General features: G+C 38.4%; 1 protein-coding gene across 2 annotated transcripts; it reads right to left on the bottom strand.

The window, feature by feature from the left end:
- Nucleotides 1-180: 180 nt before the first annotated feature.
- MEIOC (meiosis specific with coiled-coil domain) lies at nt 181-23587 on the bottom strand. 2 transcript variants are annotated; one of them, XM_060781219.2, is made up of 8 exons: nt 23502-23587; nt 18089-18217; nt 14846-15006; nt 12939-13043; nt 10234-12073; nt 5780-5914; nt 3311-3491; nt 181-1873 (listed from the first exon to the last, which is right to left on the bottom strand). In XM_060781219.2, exons 1-8 carry the CDS (start codon nt 23505-23507, stop codon nt 1644-1646), a joined length of 2787 nt encoding a protein of 928 aa, XP_060637202.2. In that variant the 5' UTR covers nt 23508-23587; the 3' UTR covers nt 181-1643. The 2 variants fall into 2 exon arrangements, with proteins under 2 accessions (XP_060637202.2, XP_067326189.1); XM_067470088.1 differs by lacking the exon at nt 18089-18217 and having other exon boundaries at nt 182-1873.
- Between the last annotated feature and the right edge of the window lie 1589 nt (nt 23588-25176).

Genomic DNA, 25176 nt, shown 5'->3' with positions numbered 1-25176 from the left:
ACACTGTCTTCCAGTTAAACATCACAAGGTAAAATGGCTGAAGAAACTGCATCTATTAAAAAATGTTAATGTCTGGGACTCCATTATCAGTCAATATACTCTGCAAACCCCTAGCAGTTGTGTACTCGAGTCAACAAGAGTTCACTGTGTCAAGAGATGCTATGACCAGACTTGTAAGGAACATCATGACTGTACTGGATGGCAAATACACTCAAAATCTTTTTTTTTTCAACAAAAGCTAGTTTATTAAGAGAGAGTAAAATTAGTATAATGTTTGTTTTCATAACATGAAACATATCAATGCCAAACCTCAGCGCATCTTTGTGCAGTGGCTACTATGGTATGGTGGTATGAGTCTGCTGCCCTGTGCAATGTATTTCGGCAGCAAAGAAAGTCGTATCAGTGATCAAAATGGTCCCAACAGTTCCTGAAATCCCAATCAGTCTCTTACATCATCTAAAAGCAATTTATGTGGTTTGATTACACATTGTAGCATACCAACATTCTAAAAGCTGGAAGAACATAGATAATTAAAATATCCGTGTACCTAGCCAAAGGCAGATCAGTAAATTTTATCCAGACATTATACAGTTTATTTTCATGCTAGATTGTTAAAACCCAAGATCTCCTAAGCCACATAATAACGTGCTGATTTAATAAATTACCCACAGCCAATAAAAATTAATAGATTTAAGGAAAACCAAGCATCCAACAGTGCATGCTTAAGTATGCAGAAGCAAACTAAGAAAACAAAATATATACCAAACAATCTCAAACCAAACTGGCTAAACGTCAAAGGAAGTATGCTTGAGAACTACTTGATACCCTCCTTTAAAAGTAGGAAACTAAGGGTATTAAAATAATATTCATTATTTCAGTTTGCAAGGCAATTGTTAAAAGACTCGGATTATATAATTGTAATTTTGCTTACACTTAAATACTTTGAAACTGACAATATTTTATTGATATTATTTAAAATAATAGGCACAAATGATTTCAAAAGGTTTTGGTATTCCCAGACATGCATGGTTGGATAATGGCTTTACAATAATATCACTAATTTAGGAAAATCTGGTCAATTTATTTATTTAAATTTAGTTTAAGATTTCAAATCCATAAATAAGCATTTTTAAATATTTTCATTTTTTAATCTTTCTTATTGGGTACATTCAGCTGTTTTCTTCCTATCTCCAGGTACTCATTGTCTAAAGAGAACCTTCCCTCTATTGCAATCAAAACTTTCTTAATAGACTGCACACAGTAGTGTGTGACAGTAATTCAAATTCATTATTTGAAAACATTTACTAATATAATCTAAAAACGTGTCACACAGGCAAAATTCTCGGTGCATATATCTGCGTTGCGGAATGGATTTAAGTTCTATTTTTAGGAGTTCAAAATATTCCAATTTTTAACCTAACATTAGATTAACCTCATCAGTATAGCAATGGGGACAGCTGTTAACACAGGCTAAAAAGCCAATAATGTTAACAGCTATTCATCAGCTAGCTGCTGCTGCACTGAAGACAAGCAGACAGTGACTTCTATGTCTCTTCTCTTTAAATTTGGACAACAAGCTTTGAAAGTTGAGTTACTATATTTCACAGTGTTCTGGAACACTGTTGTCTTATCTTAATTTTTCCTTAGTGTTTTTTGGATTCTAATTTCTGGATCATAGTATAGCTGTTACTCATATGTTCATAGGTCCTATCTTCAGGCTTGACAAGCTCCTGTAAAGTTTTCTCCATCTCAGTTGGTCCTGGTGTAGGAGTTGTTTTTGGCAAGGTCATTTGTAGAGCACACCACAGTGTAGTGCGAGCTTTGCGTGTTGCTATACACATCTCTTTAATAGCCATTGCTAGAGCAAAAACATCTGTGAGATGGGAGGAAAATACATTTTATGAACTGTGTTCAAAACCATTTGGGAGACAAAGGTATATAATTTTTTGTTAAGTTCAGTGACCCTTGTTCAAGAATTCCTCGCAGAATTGATGCTGGATCAGAGCTATAAAGCATCTGAATTCTGAATGTCACATTTTTAAAAGTCTGCAGCAGATGTCCCCCATCCTGTGATTATCTATCATGTCTCATAGAATAAGCATCTTAGAGATGCTTGATGGTCTCATTTTTTCTAATATAAATTTTAAAAGGTTAAATTGTTTTAAAAAAAAGGGATCAGAAAGGCACAAGCAAGGAACTACGGGTCTATATGTAACAAGCTATATAATGCAACTCTGTACGTTCATTCTAATTCCATACAAAATCCTGCTGAAATTGTTATGGCAAGTAATGGCGGCACTTCAACACTGGACTTTACATTAATGTAGTTGTGTAATCCCTGAAATGTCTGCAAGGTCTTGTGGTTTGTGATGAACCGATTCAACAATCAGGTGGTATATGTTAGCCAAAATAATTTGTTTGCTAGCATAACAAGCCTTACACAATTACCCAGCAGACTTCAAACCATCTGCTCCAAAGAGGCCAACATGTTGCTGAAATGTAACACTTCTTCATAAAGCTTTAGTAAATACACAGAACTTCTATTCTATGGTACATGGAATAAAATTAATCCTGATTCATTTCTGTAAGGCTGTACCCTGAAAGCAGGGGGGTAATTTGACTGGAGCCCCCGGTGGCGCAGTGGGTTAAACCCCTGTGCCAGCAGGACTGAAGACCCAACAGGTCGCAGGTTCAAATCCGGGGAGAGGCGGATGAGCTCCCTCTATCAGCTCCAGCTCCTCATGCAGGGACATGAGAGAAGCCTCCCACAAAGATGATAAAAACATCAAATCATTCGGGCGTCCCCTGGGCAACGTCCTTGCAGACGGCCAATTCTCTCATACCAGAAGCGACTTGCAGTTTCTCAAGTTGCTCCTGACCCGATTAAAAAAAAGGGGGGGGGGAATTAACTTTTTTGTGTTTTTTTTTTTTTAATTGGTATCACAGACTCCTTTTGCCAGTCTGGTGAAAACAAACCGATCCTTTCTCAGAATATAGTGACTGATAGTTTTATGACACTCAACATCATTTCTTGAGGTTTATAACTTGTGCCAACCCTGTAATTTATCCTCGCAAAATAGCACCCCTATACTTCAAAAGATCAAGGGTACCACTTGGGAGATCTCCTTCCGTTTGCTATTTATTCTGTGTTGCCAGTTGTCTAGCTATGTTGAACAAGAATCTTTACGCAACAGGACTGGCTCTACTGTGATTTCAAAGTATAGTAGATGGGCATAAGCCTTTTTGAGAAAAGAAAAGGAAACAGATTATTTTGCTATTGGAGGGACAAGTATTAAAAAAAATAGTGCACCTCTGTCATCTTGACACCGGGGGGCTCCTTGTCTTTGGCGGTGTGAAGCATTAACGATTTCGTCTTTTCTACGGGATTGCACAACATGGATTGCTTCCAAGTGCTTATCAAGAGCAGTAGAGATATTGGCATGAAGGGGAGAACTTCGAAGACGTTCCATCTTTCCCAACAGAGTCACAACCTGAAAATATTAAAAGATAAAACGTTTGTGGTTTTACTCTTGCCATTGAAAAAAGATGTCCTTCCAAAGGTAGCTGTAAATATGCAAATATTGCTGAAGGAACTTGCTATAAATCTGCAACTAGAAAACACTTATTTAAAGGAATATACAAAATGTATCAGTGGAGCCACAGGAGCTTTTGGATTTGTACAGTGGGCCTTCCCACAAAAGTGGAAAAACTGCAAATGAATAAATCATTCTCTTTAACGTGAGAGAAGACATCTTTAGGACTGCCAGTGTGAACCTACAAAGACCTAGAGAAGTGTTCTCTAAGGAAGTTGACCATAGTCTCTCACTGGGAGACCTAGAGATTCCATGTTAATCAAATCCGCAAAAGTCAAACCCACAAATGTAGAGGGCTGATTATATTTCTCAGATGAAGTTATTTATCTATAGCAATGATTCTCAATCTGTAGGTCCCCAGATGTTTTGGCCTTCAACTCACAGAAATCCTAACAGCTGGTAAAGTGCCTGGGATTTCTGGGAGTTGTAGGCCAAAACACCTGGGAATCCACAGGTTGAGAACCACTGATATAATTATCTAAATACATACCTAGAGCTTACTCATTTTAACTGAACTGAACCTTATAAAAATGTGAGATTTCAGGTTATTCCAAGCAATCTAATATAGTACAGAATCCTAATTTAGTTGCACTGATTAGTAGTTTAACTAATGGATAATTATTTTTACTTTAATGGGTCTAGAACCCAATTTTCTGTCTCATAATCCTTCAGGCCTGTTTATACTGTCAAAAATGGCTCAAACTAGAAGCATCTGTGTGCCGTTTAAAAAGCAAAGCACTGTTCCTGGAAGCATTCATACACACTTTTTTGCTGCCAAAATGGTCCACATGAGTCAGAAGAGGATGAAAGACTATAAAAACAAACAGTAAAAGAGATGATATCATCACAAAATGTGACTGACAAAATTTTTTTGGAAATGTACAGGATGTATTAAAAAGAAGGACCCGATCTGAAATCGCTATATCTCTACAACTATGAACCGCTCAAGAATGAAACTTATCCCTTGAAAAGGTGGGGCATAGAGCTTCATGTGATTACCGCTACATGCCTTTCCCAGCACATGAACAGCCCCTAGCCTCAGTCATTCAGGAGATGGCAACCCCACAACATGAGGCCTAATAAGATATTCTCCAGAGTTGTCTCTGGCTCAAGGTGCTTAGTAAAACTTAGGGAAATTATAATGCGTTGCCATCGTGAAATATACTGCTTTGAAATAGGGTCCATCATTTGAATTAGCAAAACAATCATGGGAAGTATTAAACAATTCCTCTCTACCAGGAAGCTTTCCATGTAAAAAAAGCAGAAGGAAAAAAAAAGCAGAAGAGTTTCCATTTTACATATGTATGTACAATGATGTTTGGCCTTTTATTTTCATTCAATTATGTGTAATCTTTTCCAGCTGTCAGTTCGGCTTATATCACACTTCACAAAATATTGTGTGGAATCAATTTCTTTTTGTGTGTGTGGATATGATTCATTTCTCTCAAAAAGATTAAAAAAAAGATTTTAAGAAGTACTGTTAAGGTCTCCTAGGTTATTAAAAATAAAATAAAAACAGCCTGCTATGGACAGGAGACCTTTCTGAGGTGGTCATGAAGTAGGCAAATGTCTTTCCCCTAATCCCTTCTCTGCTGCTGACTAACCTAGGAATACACAAAGGAGGAAGTGAAAGAAAAAGTGTCAGTCTATCTTGAAGGAAATTGGTAGAAGTCCACCAAGGTCCTATTCCTTGGGATTAGGCAGGATTGAAAACAAGATGAAGTATACACAACAGGTTTTTATAAGTGCATTTACAGAAATGGAGGAGACGAACAACCACTGCAAAGATTCCTTGCTCCATAGTATGAAAAACATTTTTGCTCTCTTTGAAATATCTCAGATTCAGAGCTCTGATGTCCAGGAGAAGCAGACATAGATGAACAGATATGGCAGTGTGCAGAACAGTAATAATAAAACATTCACAACCTCACAACCTCTGAGGATGCTTGCCATAGATGCAGGTGAAACGTCAGGAGAGAATGACCTCACAACCTCTGAGGATGCTTGCCATAGATGCAGGCGAAACGTCAGGAGAGAATGCCTCTAGAACATGGCCATATAGCCCAGAAAAACCTACAACAACCCAGTGATTCCGGCCATGAAAGCCTTCGACAATAGCAAGATAAAACTTGGATCTGGAGGGATTAAAAACTGCAGAAATTGTATTTTGATATTTAATAACTCACTCTGGCTTGTTCTCGTAACTGATCTACAATCAAACGATCAACTCTGGATGGATTTGATGTCAGTCTTGGAATTGGAGTGTTATTAGTACTGGATACCTTCTTCCCTGGGTAGTTCTTTGCAAGAGCTGATTCAGTCTGAAAAACAAAGCAATCATTTTTCGTGGTAAAAATGTTTTATAAAAAAGGTTGTTCATTCTGTTCTTGAATTCAAATGAAATAATTGCAAATATAGCCACTGAACAAAAGCCCAATCTTTTGGAATTAAACCAACAAAAACAAAATGCCTTGATTTTTTTCGTACAATATTCAACAATTCATTTCTACTTGTTACAATTTTAGATGTTTCAAAGAATTTCAGACAGTTTGGAAATAATCCAAATCTTCAAGAGCAATAAAAACATACTTAAATGAAATGTGTTGTGGCTAAAAGACTAAGCCAAACATAAAGTATGCTTTATTTTCTTTAATAAGCATCTAAATTAGTAGTTCCATGGTGCTCATTAATGTTTTCATATTCTCTTAAATAATACAAAGAAAGATTACATAGGGTACAAATGAAATCAGCTATACTCAACATGAACTTTTCCTTACTTAAAACTGCACATTACTAAAAGGCTGCTCAAATGGGACTTCTGTACAGCTTAGAACTTTACAATTTGTCAGAATAATACTCAATGTCCAAACAAAACAAATTATGTTAGAAATTTGTAGAAACAGCAACTAACTAGTTAAAATAGGTTAGCAATTAAATTGGACATTTAAAAGAGCAATTAATTTTTTAAGGTTTAAATTGGAATATTAGTTTTTATCATTGTTTCTAGAATTACTTGATTGGCAATGCTAATTTCTAGATTTCCCACCTTATTCATTATCTAAAGCTTCCTTTTCTTGGATTTTACAAAACATATTTTGTTAGTCCTTCAGGATGGGAGAATTAGGACAGTGTATAGATCACAAAACACAAACCATATGTTTTTCTTCCATCATTACAGTATGATCATTTCATTGGTTCAAAGATTTTAAATCAAGAAACAGTAAAAGTCCTACAGATATTGTGGACTGCTACAATGAGAAATGTGGATTTTGTTTCCAAAAAGTTCCAAATCCAAAAAAAAAAAGTGTTATGGGTGACAACACATTTTAGATAGGAGTACAATGTTATGGGAGTTGAAAAGGGCGGGTACAAATATTTGAAATAAATTAAAATAAAAACTATCAAAATGTGTCAAAATCACTTTGGTATAAGACTTGGAAAATTCAATTTTATAGCAAAACAATGATATACTCAGCATGTTTTTTTCCCGATTCTTTTAAAACTAATCCAGATGGATTTGGTACCTTTTTGGAAACATGTTCTACAAAGGAATACTAGAGCAAAATCAAGCTTGAGCTCTACTGGAAGCCAAGATGACTAAAATGCAACTGCCATACTTTGGTGATATATTGGGAAGCCATGACTCACTAGAAAATATAATAATTCTTAGTAAGGTAGAAGGTAACAGGAAAAAAGAAAGACCACATTCCAGGTCAGGAGTCCTCGAACTTTTTAAGCTGAGGGCCAGATCACTGTCCCTCAGACTGTTGAGGGGTCAAACTATAGTTTGATGAAAACATGGGTGAATTCCTATGTACACTGCACATATCTCATTTGTAATATAAAAAACACTCGCTGGAACACCTCAGCAAGCGAGAGTCCAAAAGTGGCAGGCTCAAACCCAGAACCTCAACCAAATGAGATACCAAATGAGAAACTCCCCCCTGGGCACACAGAGGACTGGGCGACTTGGAAGGCGCTGAACAGACTGCGCTCTGGCACCACAAGATGCAGAGCCAACCTTCAGAAATGGGGCTATAAAGTGGAATCCTCGACATGCGAATGCGGAGAGGAGCAAACCACTGACCACCTGCTGCAATGCAACCTGAGCCCTGCCACATGCACCATGGAGGACCTTCTTGCAGCAACACCAGAAGCACTCCAAGTGGCCAGATACTGGTCAAAGGACATTTAATCAACGACCAAACTCACACATTTTGTATTTTCTCTGTTTGTTTGCTTTGTTCTGTTAGAAATGTAATATAATTGACTGGCTGCCCTGACACGAGAAATAAATAAGTATTTAAAAAAGGCCATTAAAAACAATACAATATTTAAAATGAACATTTTTAACCCACATAAACATACCGGTATTTCAGTGGGAAGTATGGGCCTGCTTTTGGCTGATGAAATAGTTAAGTTAATTAGGATTGTTGTGTGCCTTCAAAGTTGTTTCAGACTTAGAGCGACCCTATAGGGCAGGGACTGGGTAAATGACTCAGGAGGGCTGCATTCGACCCACAGGCTTTACTTTGGGGACTCCTGTTCTAGATAGATAAACTCATTCAAAGAAGCCCTGAATCTGCAAGAACTGAGCAGGGCTGTTGATGATAGCATGACTAGGAAGTCTCTCATTCATGGGACTGCTCTAAATTGAAGTCAACTTGGCAGATGTTAACATTAGTAAGGGAAACCTGGAAGGCAGTAATCTTTTCTGCATCCAGATGCTGTGTTCTTTACCAGACCCCACATACAAGCGCTGAATCTTTCCAAAGAAGCTGAATTCTGAAGCTTTTAACTATGGCTGTAATTTTCTATTTTTTAAAAAATAGGTTACTGGTATTTAATTTGTTCTTGCTACTTCTTGAGCAATCATATATATGATTGCTCAAGAAGTAGCAAGAGCAAATTAAATACCAGTAACCTGTGTGTGTGTGTGTATGAGAGAATGATTGTGCATAAGAGATTCTAAAGCGTCAGGTACTTTCACTGGCCTGCGTGTTGTTCATCTCAAAGATAAAATCTGTCCCCATATACTTCACAAGATGAGATTAGTTCCTTCCTGATCACAACCTTCACCATTGCTTCAATACAAATACTTCTAAAAAAGGAAACACATCTGCTGCAGGAAGAGGACAGATTGTCTACCTTCATAAAAGGTAAAGATTTCCTCTTGACATTAAGTCTATCTAGTTGTGTCCAACTGGGGGTGGTGCTCATCTCCATTTCTAAGCCGAAGAGCCGGCATTGTCCATAGATGCCTCCAAAGTCATGTGGCCAGCATGACTGCATGGAGTGCCACTACCTTCCCGCTGGAGCAGTACCTATTGACCTATACACATTTTGCATGTTTTCGAGCAGCTAGGTTGGCAGAAGCTGGGGCCAACAGCAGAAGCTCACCCCACTCCCCAGATTCAAGCCACTGACTTTTTAGCCAGCAAGTTCAGCAGCTCAGCGGTTTAACTTGCTGTGCCACCAGGGGCTCCGTCTACCTCCATAGATGGCCACTAATTATTTTAAAACAACCTGATAACCTTCTTAGTACTTACGGGAGGTTTCACTTGTAGAAGATCAGTTAGCTGACATACCTAACAGAGTGGTGGCATTTAAAACAATGTTTCACGGATGCACAGAATAAAATGGGAAGTCTCCCTATTTTCAGTGTTCTGCCCTCTTTTTAACAATATCTCCGAAACCCCTTCCAATAAAAGTAATGTATAACAGGATAAAGTTAATGGGGTTTTTAAAAAAACAGGGTGACGCATATCGGAAACAACATTAAGAAAATAATTAAAACAAATCAGGCATTTTAATGACAGGACAGAGGGAGGCAACTGGTTTTCAATAGAGAGAAAAAAATCAAGACACCCCCACCTGAACCTTATGTTCAGATTATTTTTCCACAAACTATCAGTAGCCTATGGCATTTCCTCTCCATGAATTTAACATTTCTAGAAATGTTACATCTCCTATCTAAGAGATTCATGTCTGAACAATATATAATTGTTCAGACATGAATCTCTTAGATAGGAGATGTGACCTGGATGGGTCAGCAATCTGACTCACTGTAAATGCAGCTTTTTATGTTCCCAATTTGTTAAATGGTTTACAGTTTATAATTTTTATATACATCCAAGACACAAACTGAGTCTTCTGAATAATAGCAAGATATACTACACGCGCACACACCAATGCATTTTTTCCATCTGGGGGATTTTTACTGGTGCTATGGACAAATGTCTTAGTGAAAAGCATGTGTTGGATTCATAACATTATCCCCCAATCAATATTATACTGTTCCCTACTTTACTGTTACCATCCATTTCTACAAAGTGAAGCAAATGGGTGATGACAGGTTGAATGATAGTAGCATCATATTATAATTGCTTACTCAGAAATATAAGTTTAATTAACGTTATTTCCAGGTGTATATAACCACAACTGTTAACAATTAAACTGTGCTCCTTGTCTCTACTGAGGCCACCCACTGATAATGATGCCTGTGCTATTAGCAGAACCTCATTCTGGGTTCCATGCCATAGCCCACTCAGCATAATAAAACCTTTGAAGCTGTCAAAATAACATCACAATACATTTTCTAATGAATTCCCTCCTAATCTGCACAGTTCTTCCCTCTTACCTTCTTCCGTTCTTTTTCCAAGGCTCTCCACTGTTCATAACATTCTTCCAATCTAATATGAAGCTCACTGGCTGACCCACTCCGAGATTTCATTGGTCTTTGAAATCCAAATGTAGGCATGAAGCCAGTGAAAGAATTATCTCCATACATCATGTCATTAAAATAAGGATAAAGATGGCTTAAATCATCATAGGAGAACAAATCATAGGAATCCATCATAGGAATGACAGAATGTCCAAAAGGATGAGTGGATTTCAAAGGAAATCGGTTTGAATTAAGTTGGGGAACACTTGGGCTGTGTCTCAAGTCACCCATCATGAAACTGTTTGATAAGCAAGAAGTCTGAGCGCGATTCACACGATTACTGACGATGTTATTGTCTCCACTTCCTTGCCTGTGACTAGTGAAGTGGCCCTGAGTCTCCAATAAGTCTTGGTAAGTATTCTGTGACAGTCCTTCTAGTTTTTGCCCTTCGTCTGCATCATAATGTCCATTCTGTGGCTTAATTGGAAAATTGTGTTTGTTTACATTTTCTACGATACCATATTGCTGTGAATAATTATCACAAAAGCCATTTGCTGTCTTAATTTTTTTGTCAATAATCGACTCAAAAAGGCTTTCTTCTCCTACCTTACTCAGTCCTTCTGTATGGCTGGTGGACTGAACTTGGTCTGTATTACTGCCATCGTTGAAATCAAAATTGGAAAATACTGTGGGGGGTTCTTGACAATATTTCTGAAGCAATAAATTATTATTTAAAGTAACATTGGTTGGTGGCAACTGAGAAAAATCATAAGAATGACTGGAACCTTTGGAAGTAGACAAATGATTATTCAACTTTATCAAGGTGCCTTGATTCCGAGCAGGAACAGATGAATTGTTTTTAGTCTGTATGTTGATCCATGTTGGCCTTATATTTGTGCCTGATGAAGTTGATACAGGATTATTTGATAAGATATTCAGTGATTTGAAATATTCTGAATTTTCTGTAGCATTTGTAAAATCGCCACTCCCTGAGACTGTGTGAGACTTTAGGGGGAAATCTGCTTTTAAACCAAAGTCAGGGGTAAATGAATTTTCATTCACAAACTGCTTTTCTGATATAAGTCCTGAGGTTTTTGGAAATGTAAAATTCTGCTGTTCAGAGGAGGCATCTTCCATTTTCTTCTGGATAGCTGTTTTATTTTGAAAAAGTTTGCTATAATTATCTGTGTCTAATGCTGGTAGTTCAGGCGTTCCGGATGGTAATTTTTTATTCTCTTGCATGCTGTAAGTTGCATTTTTACTATGTTTCCCTTTATTGCAATGAGAATAATCCAGGTATCTACTAAAATCAGCACTTTCACCATATCTAGTAAATTGTGAAAGAAGCATTTCAGCTCTTTTTTGTTGCATCTGCGCATCATGTCCCTTCGGACTCACTTTATCTCTTCCATAAGGGTAAGTATCTGCTCCTGATTCTTTTATTGTTTCCAAAAGACTGGTCTGTGGGGTAAAACATGGTTTCACATAAGAGTAGTCTTGAAATTGTGATGCTTTTGAATTCTCAGTGGTCTGAATACTGTAACAGCTGACATGATCATTCCTGGAAGGGTACAGCCATTGCTCATCAAGGTCTATATTAGTGAGCCCATTGTAAAGGTCATCCACTTTCTGTTGCAAACTTACAGTACCAGTATGTAAATACTGCTTTTCAGATACTGGTAAATTTTCTCCTCCATAAAAAGCTTGTTGAGGAATGACTCCATCTACTGGCCTTTTTGTTTCTGACAAGTCAGGATGCTCTGCAAATCTGGTTGTGTTCACAGGCCATACAGATTTTAAATTGGAGGCACAGGCCCTACAAGAATGAAACACAAATGGTTGTGCAATTTCTTACTTGGTTTTTATTCCATTAAATTATTCTTTTACTGTTTGAATACTTTTAGCACTAACACACTCTAAAGCACACTTTAGTGTCATTTAAATCAGAAACCGAGACTCACATATACAGAAACATTTAAATCAGAAACCGAGACTCACAACTACTTCAGATCAGATATAGTCAGGATTTGTGTTTGTGTGTGTCAGGAGCGACTTGAGATCAACTACAAGTCATTTCTGGTGTAAGAGAATTGGTTGTCTGCAAGGATGTTGTCCAGGGGACGCCTGGATGTTTGATGTTTTACCATCCTTGTGGGAGGTTCTCTCATGTCCCTGCATTGGGAGCTGAAGCTGACAGAGGGAGCTCAACCCACCTTCCCTAGATTCGAACCGCTGACATATCATCAGTCCTGCCGGCACAAGGTTTAACTCATTGAACCACCAGGGGCTCCCAATATTCAGGATGAGAGACTGGAAAAACAATCCTTCAAAGCTCTATGTTTTTAGTTTGTATTATTTAATATACTTGATATAATGTTTTGAATAATGTAATATTCTGTCTAAAGCACAACTGTCAAAAATTTAACTTTCAGAAAAATATACACCATTGCCTTTGCAGACTTCCATTACCAGCTGATACAATATTGTTTTTCTAAAGGGTGCATATCTTTGACCCTGCAGGTATTTTACAATACAAGTTACAATAATTTATCACTGAGTCATGCTGAGTAATATTGATAGAATTTGTAGGCCAAAACATCTGGAAAACAATATCTCTACACAAGAGCAATGGAAAATGGATATGTATGTATGATAGTACAATCTACGGCAAATGTACTAACCCTTCAGCAAAATATGATTGTGATTTATCTTGCTCTTCCAAGATGTTAGATACAAGTCCATATAAGTCTGTTTCACTACCATAGTCACTTCTTTCTGCTTGAATCCTAAGATAAATAAAGATTTTGTAAAGATTTTTTGTCTACATTCAACGGTTTACTTTTCTAAATCTTTTTGGCTATATTATTTCCATAAAGTATATAGGCATATATTCTGAAATTAGAGCCTTTCATAATACCTAACAGTTTTGTAGGATGTCTAAATAATATTGGTATGGATTATGATGATATGTCCAACTGTATCTTCTATTTTTTATTTTTTTTAAAGGTTCCTATTGTAATGTGCCTAAACAAACATCAATTTCTTAAATTGCAAGGTACCTCATTACTACTATTATTACTACATCTACAATTATTTTATGAATCACAGCTTAATAACAAAATTGTATTATATCAATAGCTAATAAGCAGACAGAGTGACTTGATAAAATATATCTAAAAAGTATAAATTAATGGTACCATCAAAATACAAAAGAAAACGCCAGAACAGAAGAATTTTAGTTGCACACATATGTGGATTTGTTTCTAAAAGGTACCAAATCCATCTGAAAAAAATTAAAGGAACTGAAAAAAAATAATGTGATGGATATGCTTTGTTTTACTATAAATGCAGTTTTCCAAGCCCTGTACCAAAGTGATTTGATACATTTTGATAGTTTTTGGTTTATATATAACATCTACTCCTAGCCAAAAATGTGCTGCCACCTATAACTTAGTTTTTTTAAATTGGGGAATTTTGTACCTTTTGGAAACACACTCCATAAATGTGTGTTTATAAAAAACATCTAGATGTAATCTCAATCAAATTCTTGTGTGTTAGTGCAATCTTTGACAGAGTAACCTGCTCCTAGTTCTTACTAGTAATGTCAACAAATTATTTCAAGTCAACTTCGAAAATGAACTTGAAATGCCACAAATTTCCATGTACATAGAAATCTGCCACTCTTCGTACACAAAGCCACTGTCACGATCCAAGAAATGTCATGGAAACAGCGATGGGAAAAATTCTTCCCCCGCCCCCCTCTTTCTTCTACTATGGCCTCCTGCACTGGCTTTAAACTAATGGAGTGATGAAACAATCTGTGATGGGATCCAAAGAAGAGCTATAGTTCTCACAGTTCTAGCAGCATTTTCTGAACGAGCTACAATTACAGTAATCCATTATCCCCTATCATTCCATTAGATTAGGTGACTGACAAAGGTAGGCAGCAAGAAAGGCAAAAACGCCCTTCCAGTTTTATCTGCACCACTACTTTTGTGCGCCAGTGAAAAGGGAAGGTGAGTGACAGTGCATTTTTGCAGGATAGTGACACAATAGCTTTCTGAACCTTGCTTAAGGCCTGAAAATTCTTCCAGATTCTCCTTTTTCTTCCTGAACAGCCAAGGAAAATACTAAATCCACTGGCAGACAATCTTGAAAGTTCATCCATATCTGTACCTCACAGCTGACCGAGTAGTACAAGGTTGACAAGAACAAACTGTTCATCTCAAAACTATATCTGCACAATGTAAAGAACACTTGGATAAAACCAAAATTCGGTAACAAACGTAACTGACAACAAAAGGAACTGGATACAGCCATATTCTCTTATTGCCAGGTGGAGAAGCAAACAAAACCTTTCAGAATGACAAGTCAGTGTAGCCTGAGAAAGAACAGCATATTATTTTCAAATATAGATTGATTTCTAATGAAGAAAAATAATCTGCAAAGTGGTTCCAGAAAAAAAATCTTGTTTATCCTTAGGTGTTTTTTTATAAAGCTCTTTGTTCTGAGGTTTACTAGTAACACAATCAAAACAACTAATTTATCATATAATTTCCCCTTCCCCGTTAACAGCAAAATGATGTACCTGCTCTTTACAGTAACCTGAGAACTAGTGGGTTGTTTAATATCATCTGCATATGTAGACCATGGCACATAAAAAAGTGAAGAGTCAGCATGGTTGGAACATTCAGAAGCTGGAGAAAATGAAGTACTGTATGTCTGACGCAAGTCTAAATTCTCTTCAGTCTGTATTTTAAATGCAAGAAGAAATAATTTCAAAATTGTTATTTCTTTCAGTGCACCATTGTCACACTTTGTTTCCTAAAATGAAACCATCTGATCATGACGGGTGCAAATATGCTGTCAGATACTGCAAATGGAAGAGAATTCAAATCAAATAATTATTTCCTGATTTTAATGGTCCATATTAACTCACCAATCTTCAGTTAATACAACTCTTACTTTAAAACTGTTTATTTATACCCACACTTCCAAGGACAATATTCCAATGTTTTACAAATTTTGATTTTGTTTTTCTCTTAAAAAGACATAAGAGTAAAATATAATTAGTTTTCAAATTACTTTCTGATAGTTGAATTTCTTTTGTAGAGATAATTTCCAGTTTAGCAAAAGGTTGCATAGTGGTAGAGACCATGAACTATTTGCTTAAAGCAATGGTGCACATTCGTGGAACACCAACTCTCAGAAGCTCTAGCCAGCTTGTTCAAAGGTCAGGAATTCTGGGATCTGAAGTCCAAAACACCTGGAGAGTCATAGATTGTATACCACTAGCCTAAAGTACATTACATAGCATTTTGGATGACAGTTGGCCCTTCACATATGTGGATTGGATTAATATGCTCTCTCAAGGAATCTCTAGGTGTTAGGGTTCTATGCTTAGAACCTGTTATGCTTTTATACTCATTATGTCCTTATGCTTATGGTCCTGATATATATGTTGTGTACTCCATACTGGTTTGAAAGGACTTTTTAATGGCTGTTATCAATCCTGATGGCTTGCCTTCTACCGTCTTAGGCATAGCAGAAACTGGACAATGTGAACATATTATTTAACCGGATGGTTTGATGTTTGTATCATCCTTGTGGGAGGCTTCTCTCATGTCCCCGCATGAGGAGCTGGAGCTGATAGAGGGAGCTCATCCGCCTCTCCCCAGATTCGAACCTGCAACCTGTCGGTCTTCAGTCCTGCCAGCACAGGGGTTTAACCCACTGCGCCACCGGGGGCTCATCTATACTGTACAGTTAGTATAGTTAATGTAGTCTGACTCCACTTTACCTGTCCAGCTTAATGTTTTGGAATCATGAGAGTTATGGTTTTTCAAGGTCTTTAGCTTTCCTTTCCTGCATCACCAAAGTACAACACCCATAATTCTACGTCATTAAGCCATGGCAGTTAAAGTGGTCTTAAACAACACAAATTCTAGGATGTAGATGCAACCCTAGAACTTCCTGAAGAAAACCTTTCTCTAGGCCAGAGTTTCTCAAACTATGCTCCCCAGATGTTATGAACTTCAGCTCCCACAATTCCAAATAGCTGGTAAGCTAGCTGGGATTTCTGGGAACTGAAGTCTAAAACAGCTGGAGGAGTAAAGTTTGAGAAACACTGCTCTAGGCATTCATAATTCTTCCAGTGTTGCTCTATGGTCAACATCTGGCAAAAGGTACAATGATACCATAGCTCTACTTGCTCCATCCACATTATGTAAGTAATATATAATATATAATAATACTATTATATAATACTAATATTGTGCTATGGTAATAATAAAATATATTGCATTTACATATTACTTGTAAGCTGTTCTGAGTTCCCTTTGGGGTGAGAAGGGTGGCATATAAATGTTATAAATAAATAAGTTCTAACTATTACAACATGTGAGCATGCTAGTATTTTTATATGTCACTGATATGAGAACAATGGGTTTATTAAACCTGTGTTTTTTAAAGCTCTCCAAAAGTTAGGACACAAAGAGTGTTTCACCAAAACTGTATGATAATTTATAAAACAGATTGCAGAGCATTAAAAATGTTAGTTCTCCTGAACCTTCATGTTTAAAAACATTACAAGTAACTTTAAAACTTTAATCAGAGGAAATTGAAAGGCTCTGTAGTCATGAAACTGCAATCACCACATACATGTACTTTCCCTCCAGCCCTATTTCTTTATTTTTTCTAATGCTTAGTGTAATTATACATTTCTTTGATTCTAAGACTTTGTTGATGGTAAGACACACACTAATTTCACTGCCATCAACAGAAATACACACATATATATGCACCCACAATCTAAGATGCACCCAATTTTTAGAGATGTATATATGGGATAAAAGTACATCTTAGAACTGAAGCAATACAATATATATTGTGACAATCGTTATAAAATGGGAATAAGAACTATGTGGTCCTCTGGAGGTCACCAGCTTGCAGTTCCAGCAGTCCTAGTCGGCACACTTTTGTGAAGAATGCTGGGGATTAGAGTTCCTGGTATCAGGAAAAAATTTAGTATTTGCTAAAATATTTTGCTTCTTCTACTATTGATGCCTTGTGAGGACTGGCATTCAACAGTTCTGGGTACTTTGGTAAACAATACAAACAACTGTAAAGTTTTCGCAGAAACAACCTATCAGTGGAGTAATGGTCTATTCAAATAGGAGAAGAGATGTTCACATGATCATTTATCTCCCGGTATTAAAGCTCAAATAACTCTTACATCTATTTTTTCTTCAAGTACGTTTTAAGTTCACATCTGTTGAATTCTCCTGCAGCTCTCTGTGAAGCTAAGTATTATCACATGAGAACAAAACCTTAGTATAGAAGAATGGTAAATAGAGGGGAGGCATTTTATGTAGGTTCATATACAAATGTAGGTCATAAACTCAGTTTGTAGTAACCGTGTCAACAAACCAAAATGTGTTATTTTAGATCAGCCTCCCTCAACATGACACTTTTAAAGACATCTCAAGGACATCAGAATGGGGAAGGCTGCTTTAGACGTTGCCCTGGAATTGCATCCAATTTTCATCATATTTAGAATAGACTGAATAAAATCAATAGCATTTAGGTTAATAACAGCTAATGTGAGTTCCATTGATTTCAACAAATCTACTCTAAATGTAGCTAAATGAAAATGCAACCTATTATCGCTCTGACACAGAAATCATATGAGAACAGCTAATGCATTTCAAATCAAGTGTGTGTACTATAAAGTCAACGTTATCAAATAAACCATATTATGGTTATGCACTGTGTCATTATGCTTACTCTCCATAGAAAAAAATAACTCTTATTTTAAAAAATCTGACTGAACCTGCAATTTGTAGCAATCATAGAAGGAGCTGCAACCTGTCATGATAATGTTATTGAACACATCCGTCAATCTTCCACTGGGCTCTGTACTATTCAAAAAGCGGCTGGTTCCTCTGAAAGTTACTTTAGGCTAAGACAAAACAATAAGAGTAGAAAGACAGAGTTAACTGCATCTAAACTGCATGCCTTAAAAGTTAAACTTGTGTAGTGTTGCCTAAGGAGCAACAGAAATATATTACATTTTCAAGAGCTGGTTTATTGAGTGAAAAACTTGTATATTCTACAATAATGTTCATGAAAAACAGACTAAAAATTACAGACTGGTCTTCACATCATCCAGACTGCACAAACTCTATGCAAGACTAGGTAAACAGTCGGAGAGTATTTCAGAGCGAATTGTCCTTTCAAAAATCCAGCCTTTGTTCAAATACTCTTATAATCTCAGACTGCATAATAAGCCTCACAATGAAACACCCACTAAATGACCAAATAAGGAAAGTGTAAGAAAACAGTTGGTTCAAAACAAGTACAGGCAGTCCCTGAGTTTACAAACATCTGATTTACAAACTATTCATAGTTAAGAATGGGTAAGTCAACAGGAAGTGAGAGAAATATACCCCTAGGATGGGAAATTCACTCCGGAAAAGTTATCATGGGGGGAAAACGTCTCCACTAAGCTTTCTCAAGAATCCATGTTTCCACAACAAGTGGAATTTTTCAAAATCCAACTATCACAGGGACAGAAAATGAGGTGAAATCTTCTGATCAGGTGTACAGAGAATAAAAGAAACCACAGAGGTGTTAACTCTTCCCTATGCTATCCAAAGATAGATAGATAGATAGATAGATAGATAGATAGATATGAGGTTACCCTTTAAAATGTACCTGTTCCAACTGCCATACAAATTCAGCATAAGAACCTACAGCATCTGTATTGTTTGTAACTTGGAGACTGCCCTCAGTCCTATTATTATTTATTATTATTATTAACTTTATTTGTACCCTGCTAGCATCTCCCGAAGGACTCGATGCGGCTTACAAAGGCCAAGGCCTCAAAATACAACATAGTTACAAACAGGGTGAAACAACAAAAAGTGGGATGAAATCTACCCCTTGGAAAGGAAATTCACTCCTGTAAGAGTTATCGTGAGGAAAAAGTGCCTCCACTGAAGCTTTCTCACTAATCCTTGTTTCCACAACAACCCAACATTTTCAAAATCCAGTTGTCACAGGGACAAAAAATGGGGTGAAATCTTCTGAACAGAGGCACAGACAGCAAAACAAATGTTACAAGGGGTTTTAACCCTTCCTTATGGTATTCAAACCTTTTTAAAATGGCTGGAGTTATACTTAAAATGTACCTGTTATGACTTATATACACATTCAAGAGAAGAATAAACCCACGAACCTATTGTGTTTGTAACCTGGGGACTGCCTATATTTCTGATGAAGTAGACTGAATTTACGAAAGTGTATACTACCAACTTCGTTCTGTCTCAAAGATGCATACAACCAAGTAAAAGTCTAGTACTACAGGGATGCAAAACTAAAATAGTTACTAGTTCTAATGTTACACCCTGCTTGCTCTAGTTTGCTTAGACTTTATAACCCACGAGCCAATGTGCTTTCTGCTCTCTATATACCAGAGCTTTCCAAATGGTGTGTTGCAGCACGTTAGTGTGTCGTCTGCTGTGTGTAGGTGTGTCACACAAACACAAAAAAACCTCTGAGGCTATGTGAAATAAGCAATAAAAAATTAAAACAGAAAATGAAAGATGTGTCCCCATAAATCCCGTTATTACAATTTGTGTACGTTTCCATATGTCTTAGAAAGGGTTGCTTCAACCTCTGGTTTGCTAGTAAGACAGAATGACTGTGCCACAAAATGATGGGCCCATCCACACAGCCATGTAACCCAGAATATCAAGACAGAAAATCCCACAATATCTGCTTTGAACTGGGGCCCCTTCCACACAGCTCTATAAAATCCCACATTGTCGGCTTTGAATTGGAATATATGGCAGTGTGGACTCAGAAAACCCAGTTCAAATAAAATACTGTGGATTATGTCTTGATACTCTGGATTATATGGCTGTGTGGAAGGACTCTAGGTTATCTGAGGGTCCTTCCATACAGCCATATAACTCAGCATATCAAGACAGATAATCCACAATAACCGCTTTGAACTGGGTTATCTGAGGGCCCTTCCAAGCAACCATATAATCCAGAAAAACAAAGCAGATAATCCAGAATATCTGCTTTGAAGTGGGTTTTCTGAGGGTCCTTTCACACAGCCATTAAACCCAGGATATCAATGCAGAAAGTCCCACAATATCTGCTTTAACCGAGGCCCCTTCCATACCGCTGAATCAAATCCTCCATTTTCTGTTTTGAACTGGAATATATGGCAGTGTGGACTCTCAGTTCAAAGCAGATATTGTGGGATTTTCTGCCTTGATATTCTGCATTATATGGCTGTGTGGAAGGACCCTACATCCACACTGCCATATAATCCAGTTCAATTTGGATGTTAAACAGCTGCGGGGATAGGGCCAGCATTTGTCTTAAAAGTGTATTACCAACATGTTTGGAAAGCTCAGCAATATACTTTCCTCCTCCCTCATCTTTCAGCTCCCCTTTCCTTGTATCCTTTCTCCAAACAGCTGTTTTGCCCCATTCTCTTTTTCCATTCAGTGAAGGCACCAACTGCCTGAATAGCCCTGACCTTTCCCCCTCAAACTTCACCTTGGGAACATCTGGCCCTTTCACACTGAAGGTGAAGGGAGTGTGGAGTAGTAATCCAATGAAGCCCCTTCCACACAACTGTATAAAATCCCACAATATCTGCTTTGAACTGGATTATCTGAGTCCACACTGCCATATAAGTGAAAATCTGTATGTTGTGTATGTGGCTGGTGTGTCCACTTACACAGACAGGCTCCTGCCCCCACAACAGCTATAGCTCCCACCAACCCTTTCCTATGGCCACTGGTGAGAATTGTAGTTCATCCTGCATCCAGAGAGCACTGTGAACCCCACCAATGGTGGATCTGGATCAAACTTACCACACAGACCCAACACTTTCCAATACCCCAGACATAGCTGGGTCCCCAAGCTAGAAATTTCCATAAAAGGGAAAAAATCATTTTAAAATGTAAATCAGCAACACCAGCAGCAGTTTTTAAATATTTTGTAAAACAAATATAAGTTGTTTACAACAAAGCCAACCAAGATACAGTAACATCTAGTTATTTTGCATTCAACACTTTAAACATTGTCTTGAACATCACTTGCGTGTGTATGTATGTATGTGTATATATTTTATATTATATTTTTATTGTATGCTATTGTTTTTAACAGAATTTTATGATTGTTTTACTTGTTATAATCGAATTCGAATTGCTGCCAATTTGCGAACCGCTCCGAGTTGCCTCTGGGCTGAGAGGGGCGGTATATAAATATGGTAAATAAATCTATATAAATAAAAATGTAATGTTCATTTGTGGGATTAACACAACTCAAAAATCAATGGATGAACTGACACCAAATTGGGACACAATACACCTATTAACCCAAGGAGTGACCATCACTCAAAAAATTACCAAAAACAGTAAAAAAAACTTTAAAATAAAAAAAAGGTAGAAGATGACACAGTGGTTGTGCGCAAATGACTTCCCTGGCCCCACCCCCTCCAGGACACAGCAAGCGCGAGAGGCACCGTCACCAAGGAAAGAAGAAAAGACGGAGGGAAGTAAGGAGAGAAGGAAAGAAGGAGAGGGAGGGAAAGAGAGAAGGAAAGATGGAAGCAAAGAGCGAAGGAAGGAAGGAAAGAGGTAGAGAAGGAAGAGAGAAAGAGAAGGTAAAGAAAAGGGGAGGGGAAGGAGAAAGGTAGAAAAGGAAGGAGAAAGAAAGAAAAAGGGATGGAAAGAAGGAAAGAGGGAGGAAAAGAAGGAAAGAAAGAAAGGAGAGAAAGAGGTAGAGAAGAAAAGGAAACATGGAAGCAAACAGCGAAGGAAGGAAAGAGGTAGAGAAAGAAGAAAGGAGAGAAAATAGAAGAGAAAGAAAAAGTGAAGGAAGGAAAGAGGGAGGGAAGGAAGGGGAGAAATAAACGAGAGAAAGAGGTAGAGAAGAAAAAAAGGAAGGATGGAAGCAAACAGTGAAGGAAGGAAGGAAGGAAGGAGAGAAAGTAGAAGGGAAAGAAAAGGTGAAGGAAGGAAAGAGGGAGGGAAGGAAGGAGAAAAATAAAGGAGAAAAAGAGGTAGAGAAGAAAAGATGGAAGCAAACAGTGAAGGAAGGAATGAAGGAAAGAGGTAGAGAAAGAAGGAGAGAAAGTATAAGGGAAAGAAAAAGTGAAGGAAGGAAAGAGGAAGGAAGAAGAGAAAGAAAGGAAAGAGGTAGAGAAGAGAAGGAAAGATGGAAGCCAACAGTGAAGAAAGGAAGGGAAGAGGCATAGAAAGAAAAAAGGAGAGAAAGTATAAGGGAAAGAAAAAGTGAAGGAAGGAAAGAGGAAGGAAGGAGAGAAAGAAAGGAAAGAAAGAGGTAGAGAAGAGAAGGAAAGATGGAAGCCAACAGCGAAGGAAGAAAGGAAAGAGGTAGAGAAAGAAAAAAGGAGAGAAAGTAGAAGGGAAAGAAAAAGTGAAAGAAGGAAAGAGGGGGGAGTGAAGGAAGGATAAAGAAAGAAAGAGGTAGAGAAGAAAAGATGGACGCAAATAGGGAAGGAGGGAAAGTAGAAGGGAAAGAAAAAGTGAAGGAAGGAAAGAGGGAGGGAGGGAAGGAAGGAGGGAAAGAAAGGAGAGAAGAAAAGGAAAGATGGAAGCAAACAGTGAAGGAAGGAAGGAAAGAGGTAGAGAAAGAAAGGAGAGAAAGTAGAAGGGAAAGAAAAAGTGAAGGAAGGAGAGAAAGAGGTAGAGAAGAAAAAGGAATGATGAAAGCAAACAGCAAAGGAAGGAAGGAAGGAAGGAAGTAGAGAAAGAAAAGAAAGTAGAAGGGAAAGAAAACGTGAAGGGAAGGGGGAGGGAAGGAAGGGTTGAAAGAGGGAGGGAAGGTTGGCCACAGCAACGTGTGGTGGATACAGCTAGTAATAAATAAATATAACTCAGTTCAAAGCAGATAATGTGGGATTTCATACAGCTGTGTGGAAGGGACCTGAGAGAGTCCTGGTCCTAACTAACCCATAATCCATTCCCTTTCCTGACCTGCCTCACAAGACTGCTGTGAGGATCTAGACAGTGCCTCATTGGGGGAAAAGATGGCCTAGGAACTGAGCTAGCCCCATTTGAAGACTTTTCTCTTTTTCCCTCAGCTAGCTGCACCTGCCTGCCTGACACCCCCTCCCCCGCAGTGTTTCCCTTTACCTGCCCTTATTCCTCCTCCTCCTCCCTGGTTCCTTCCCCTGGTTCTCCCACCCCCCTCACCTCCATCCCTTTCCCTACACAGCTCTAAAGATGCCTCTCACTCCCTCTCTCCAAGGGAAAGCACAGAGAGGCGTCGCAGGGTCCCCGCCATCACTGAGGGAGCCAAGGCTGGCTCTGACGGGAGGGGAGGGGAGGGGCAGGACACACCAAGGCGGCCGTTACCAGGCTTGGCAGGGGGGAGGGGAGTGCCCCTCTCGCTCATGCCGCCCTATGATTGGACAGCACTGTTCGCAAGGCAGCCAATGAGAAACGACGGTTTCCCCCCTATACTCTCAAGTCTCGAGACTACAAGAACATCTATTCTCCTCAGCGCGCCTCCATCCACGCCCATTGGACTGTCTCGACAAGGACGGGCCAATGGGAAACTCCTACCGCGCCTTGTCTTGTGCCAATCAGGCTCGCGCACCCAATCGTAACCTCTCCTTTGCACTTCTTCCCCGCCCACTCGTTTATAAGGGATGGGGCGACTCTGTTGGTTCTGCAGTTGGGCATCCCGCCTGCCGCCCAATCAGGTTTGGGAGAAGGGATTATTCCCCCGGTGATAGCAAAGGGGCGGTTGGAGTGGCTTCTCGAGCCTTTTCCCGCCCGAAAGAATGAGACATCCCTAAACATGGGAGGAATAGAGAGCAAACAAGGCTAAAATGAGAAAGGAATAAAAAATAATACAGAAACAAAAGCCTGGCAATCCTTTCAACACAGAGGAAAAAAATATCTCCTCTGACAATGCTGGAGGGGAAAATAAGGGTGGTTCTGAGGAGAATTTAGGCTCTACACATCTGTACAAAATCCACATTGGAACTGGGTTATATGGCAGTGTGGACTCCAATAATCCAGTTCAAAGCAGATTGGATTGTCTGCCTTGATATTCAGGGTTATATGGCTGTGTGTAAGGGTCCCTATATAATCCAGTTTGCCCCCGGTGGCGCAGTGGGTTAAACCCCTGTGCCGGCAGAACTGAAGACCAACAGGTTGCAGGTTCGAATCCGGGGAGAGACAGATGAGCTCCCTCTATCAGCTCCAGCTCCTCATACGGAGTCATGAGAGAAGCCTCCACAAGGATGATAAAACATCCAGGCGTCCCCTGGGCAACATCCTTGCAGACGGCCAATTCTCTCACACCAGAAGCGACTTGCAGTTTCTCAAGTCGCTCCTGACACGACAAAAAAATATCCAGTTCAAAGCAGATAGTTTGTTGTTGTTCATTCATTCAGTCGTCTCCGACTCTTCGTGACCCCACGCCAGAGCTCCCTGTCGGCTGTCACCACCCCCAGCTCCTTCAAGCAGATAATATAATAATACTACTAATAATACGATATTATAATGTTTATTTTATTTATTTATCATGTCAGGGGCAGACCAAACAGTTGCATTGCAACTAATAATATAATACAGGGGTCCTCAAACTTTTTAAACAGAGGGCCAGGACACATCCTTCAAACTGCCGGAGGGCCGGATTATAATTTGAAAAAAAAATGAATGAATGCCTATGCACACTGCACATATCTTATTCGTAGTGTAAGAACACTTAAAACAATACAATAATTAAAATGAAGAACAATTTTAATAAATATAAACTTATTAGTATTTCAATGGGAAGTGTGGACCTGCTTTTGGCTGATGAGATAGGATTGTTGTTGTTGTTGTTGTGTGCTTTCAACTCATTTCAGACTTAGGT

This window comes from Anolis sagrei, chromosome 6, assembly GCF_037176765.1.
Source record: "Anolis sagrei isolate rAnoSag1 chromosome 6, rAnoSag1.mat, whole genome shotgun sequence".
Taxonomy (NCBI): domain Eukaryota; kingdom Metazoa; phylum Chordata; class Lepidosauria; order Squamata; family Dactyloidae; genus Anolis; species Anolis sagrei.
The sequence above is the reverse complement of the archived record's forward strand: the minus strand, read 5'-3'. Positions and strand labels throughout refer to the sequence as shown.

Excerpts from the sequence above, each read along its gene's own strand:
- MEIOC (XM_060781219.2), bottom strand. Across the intron at positions 3,492-5,779 it reads AGTTACGAGAACAAGCCAGA|GTTGTGACTCTGTTGGGAAA; the intron begins GTGAGTTATTAA and ends TAATATTTTCAG. Across the intron at positions 1,874-3,310 it reads CCGGTGTCAAGATGACAGAG|ATGTTTTTGCTCTAGCAATG; the intron begins GTGCACTATTTT and ends CCCATCTCACAG.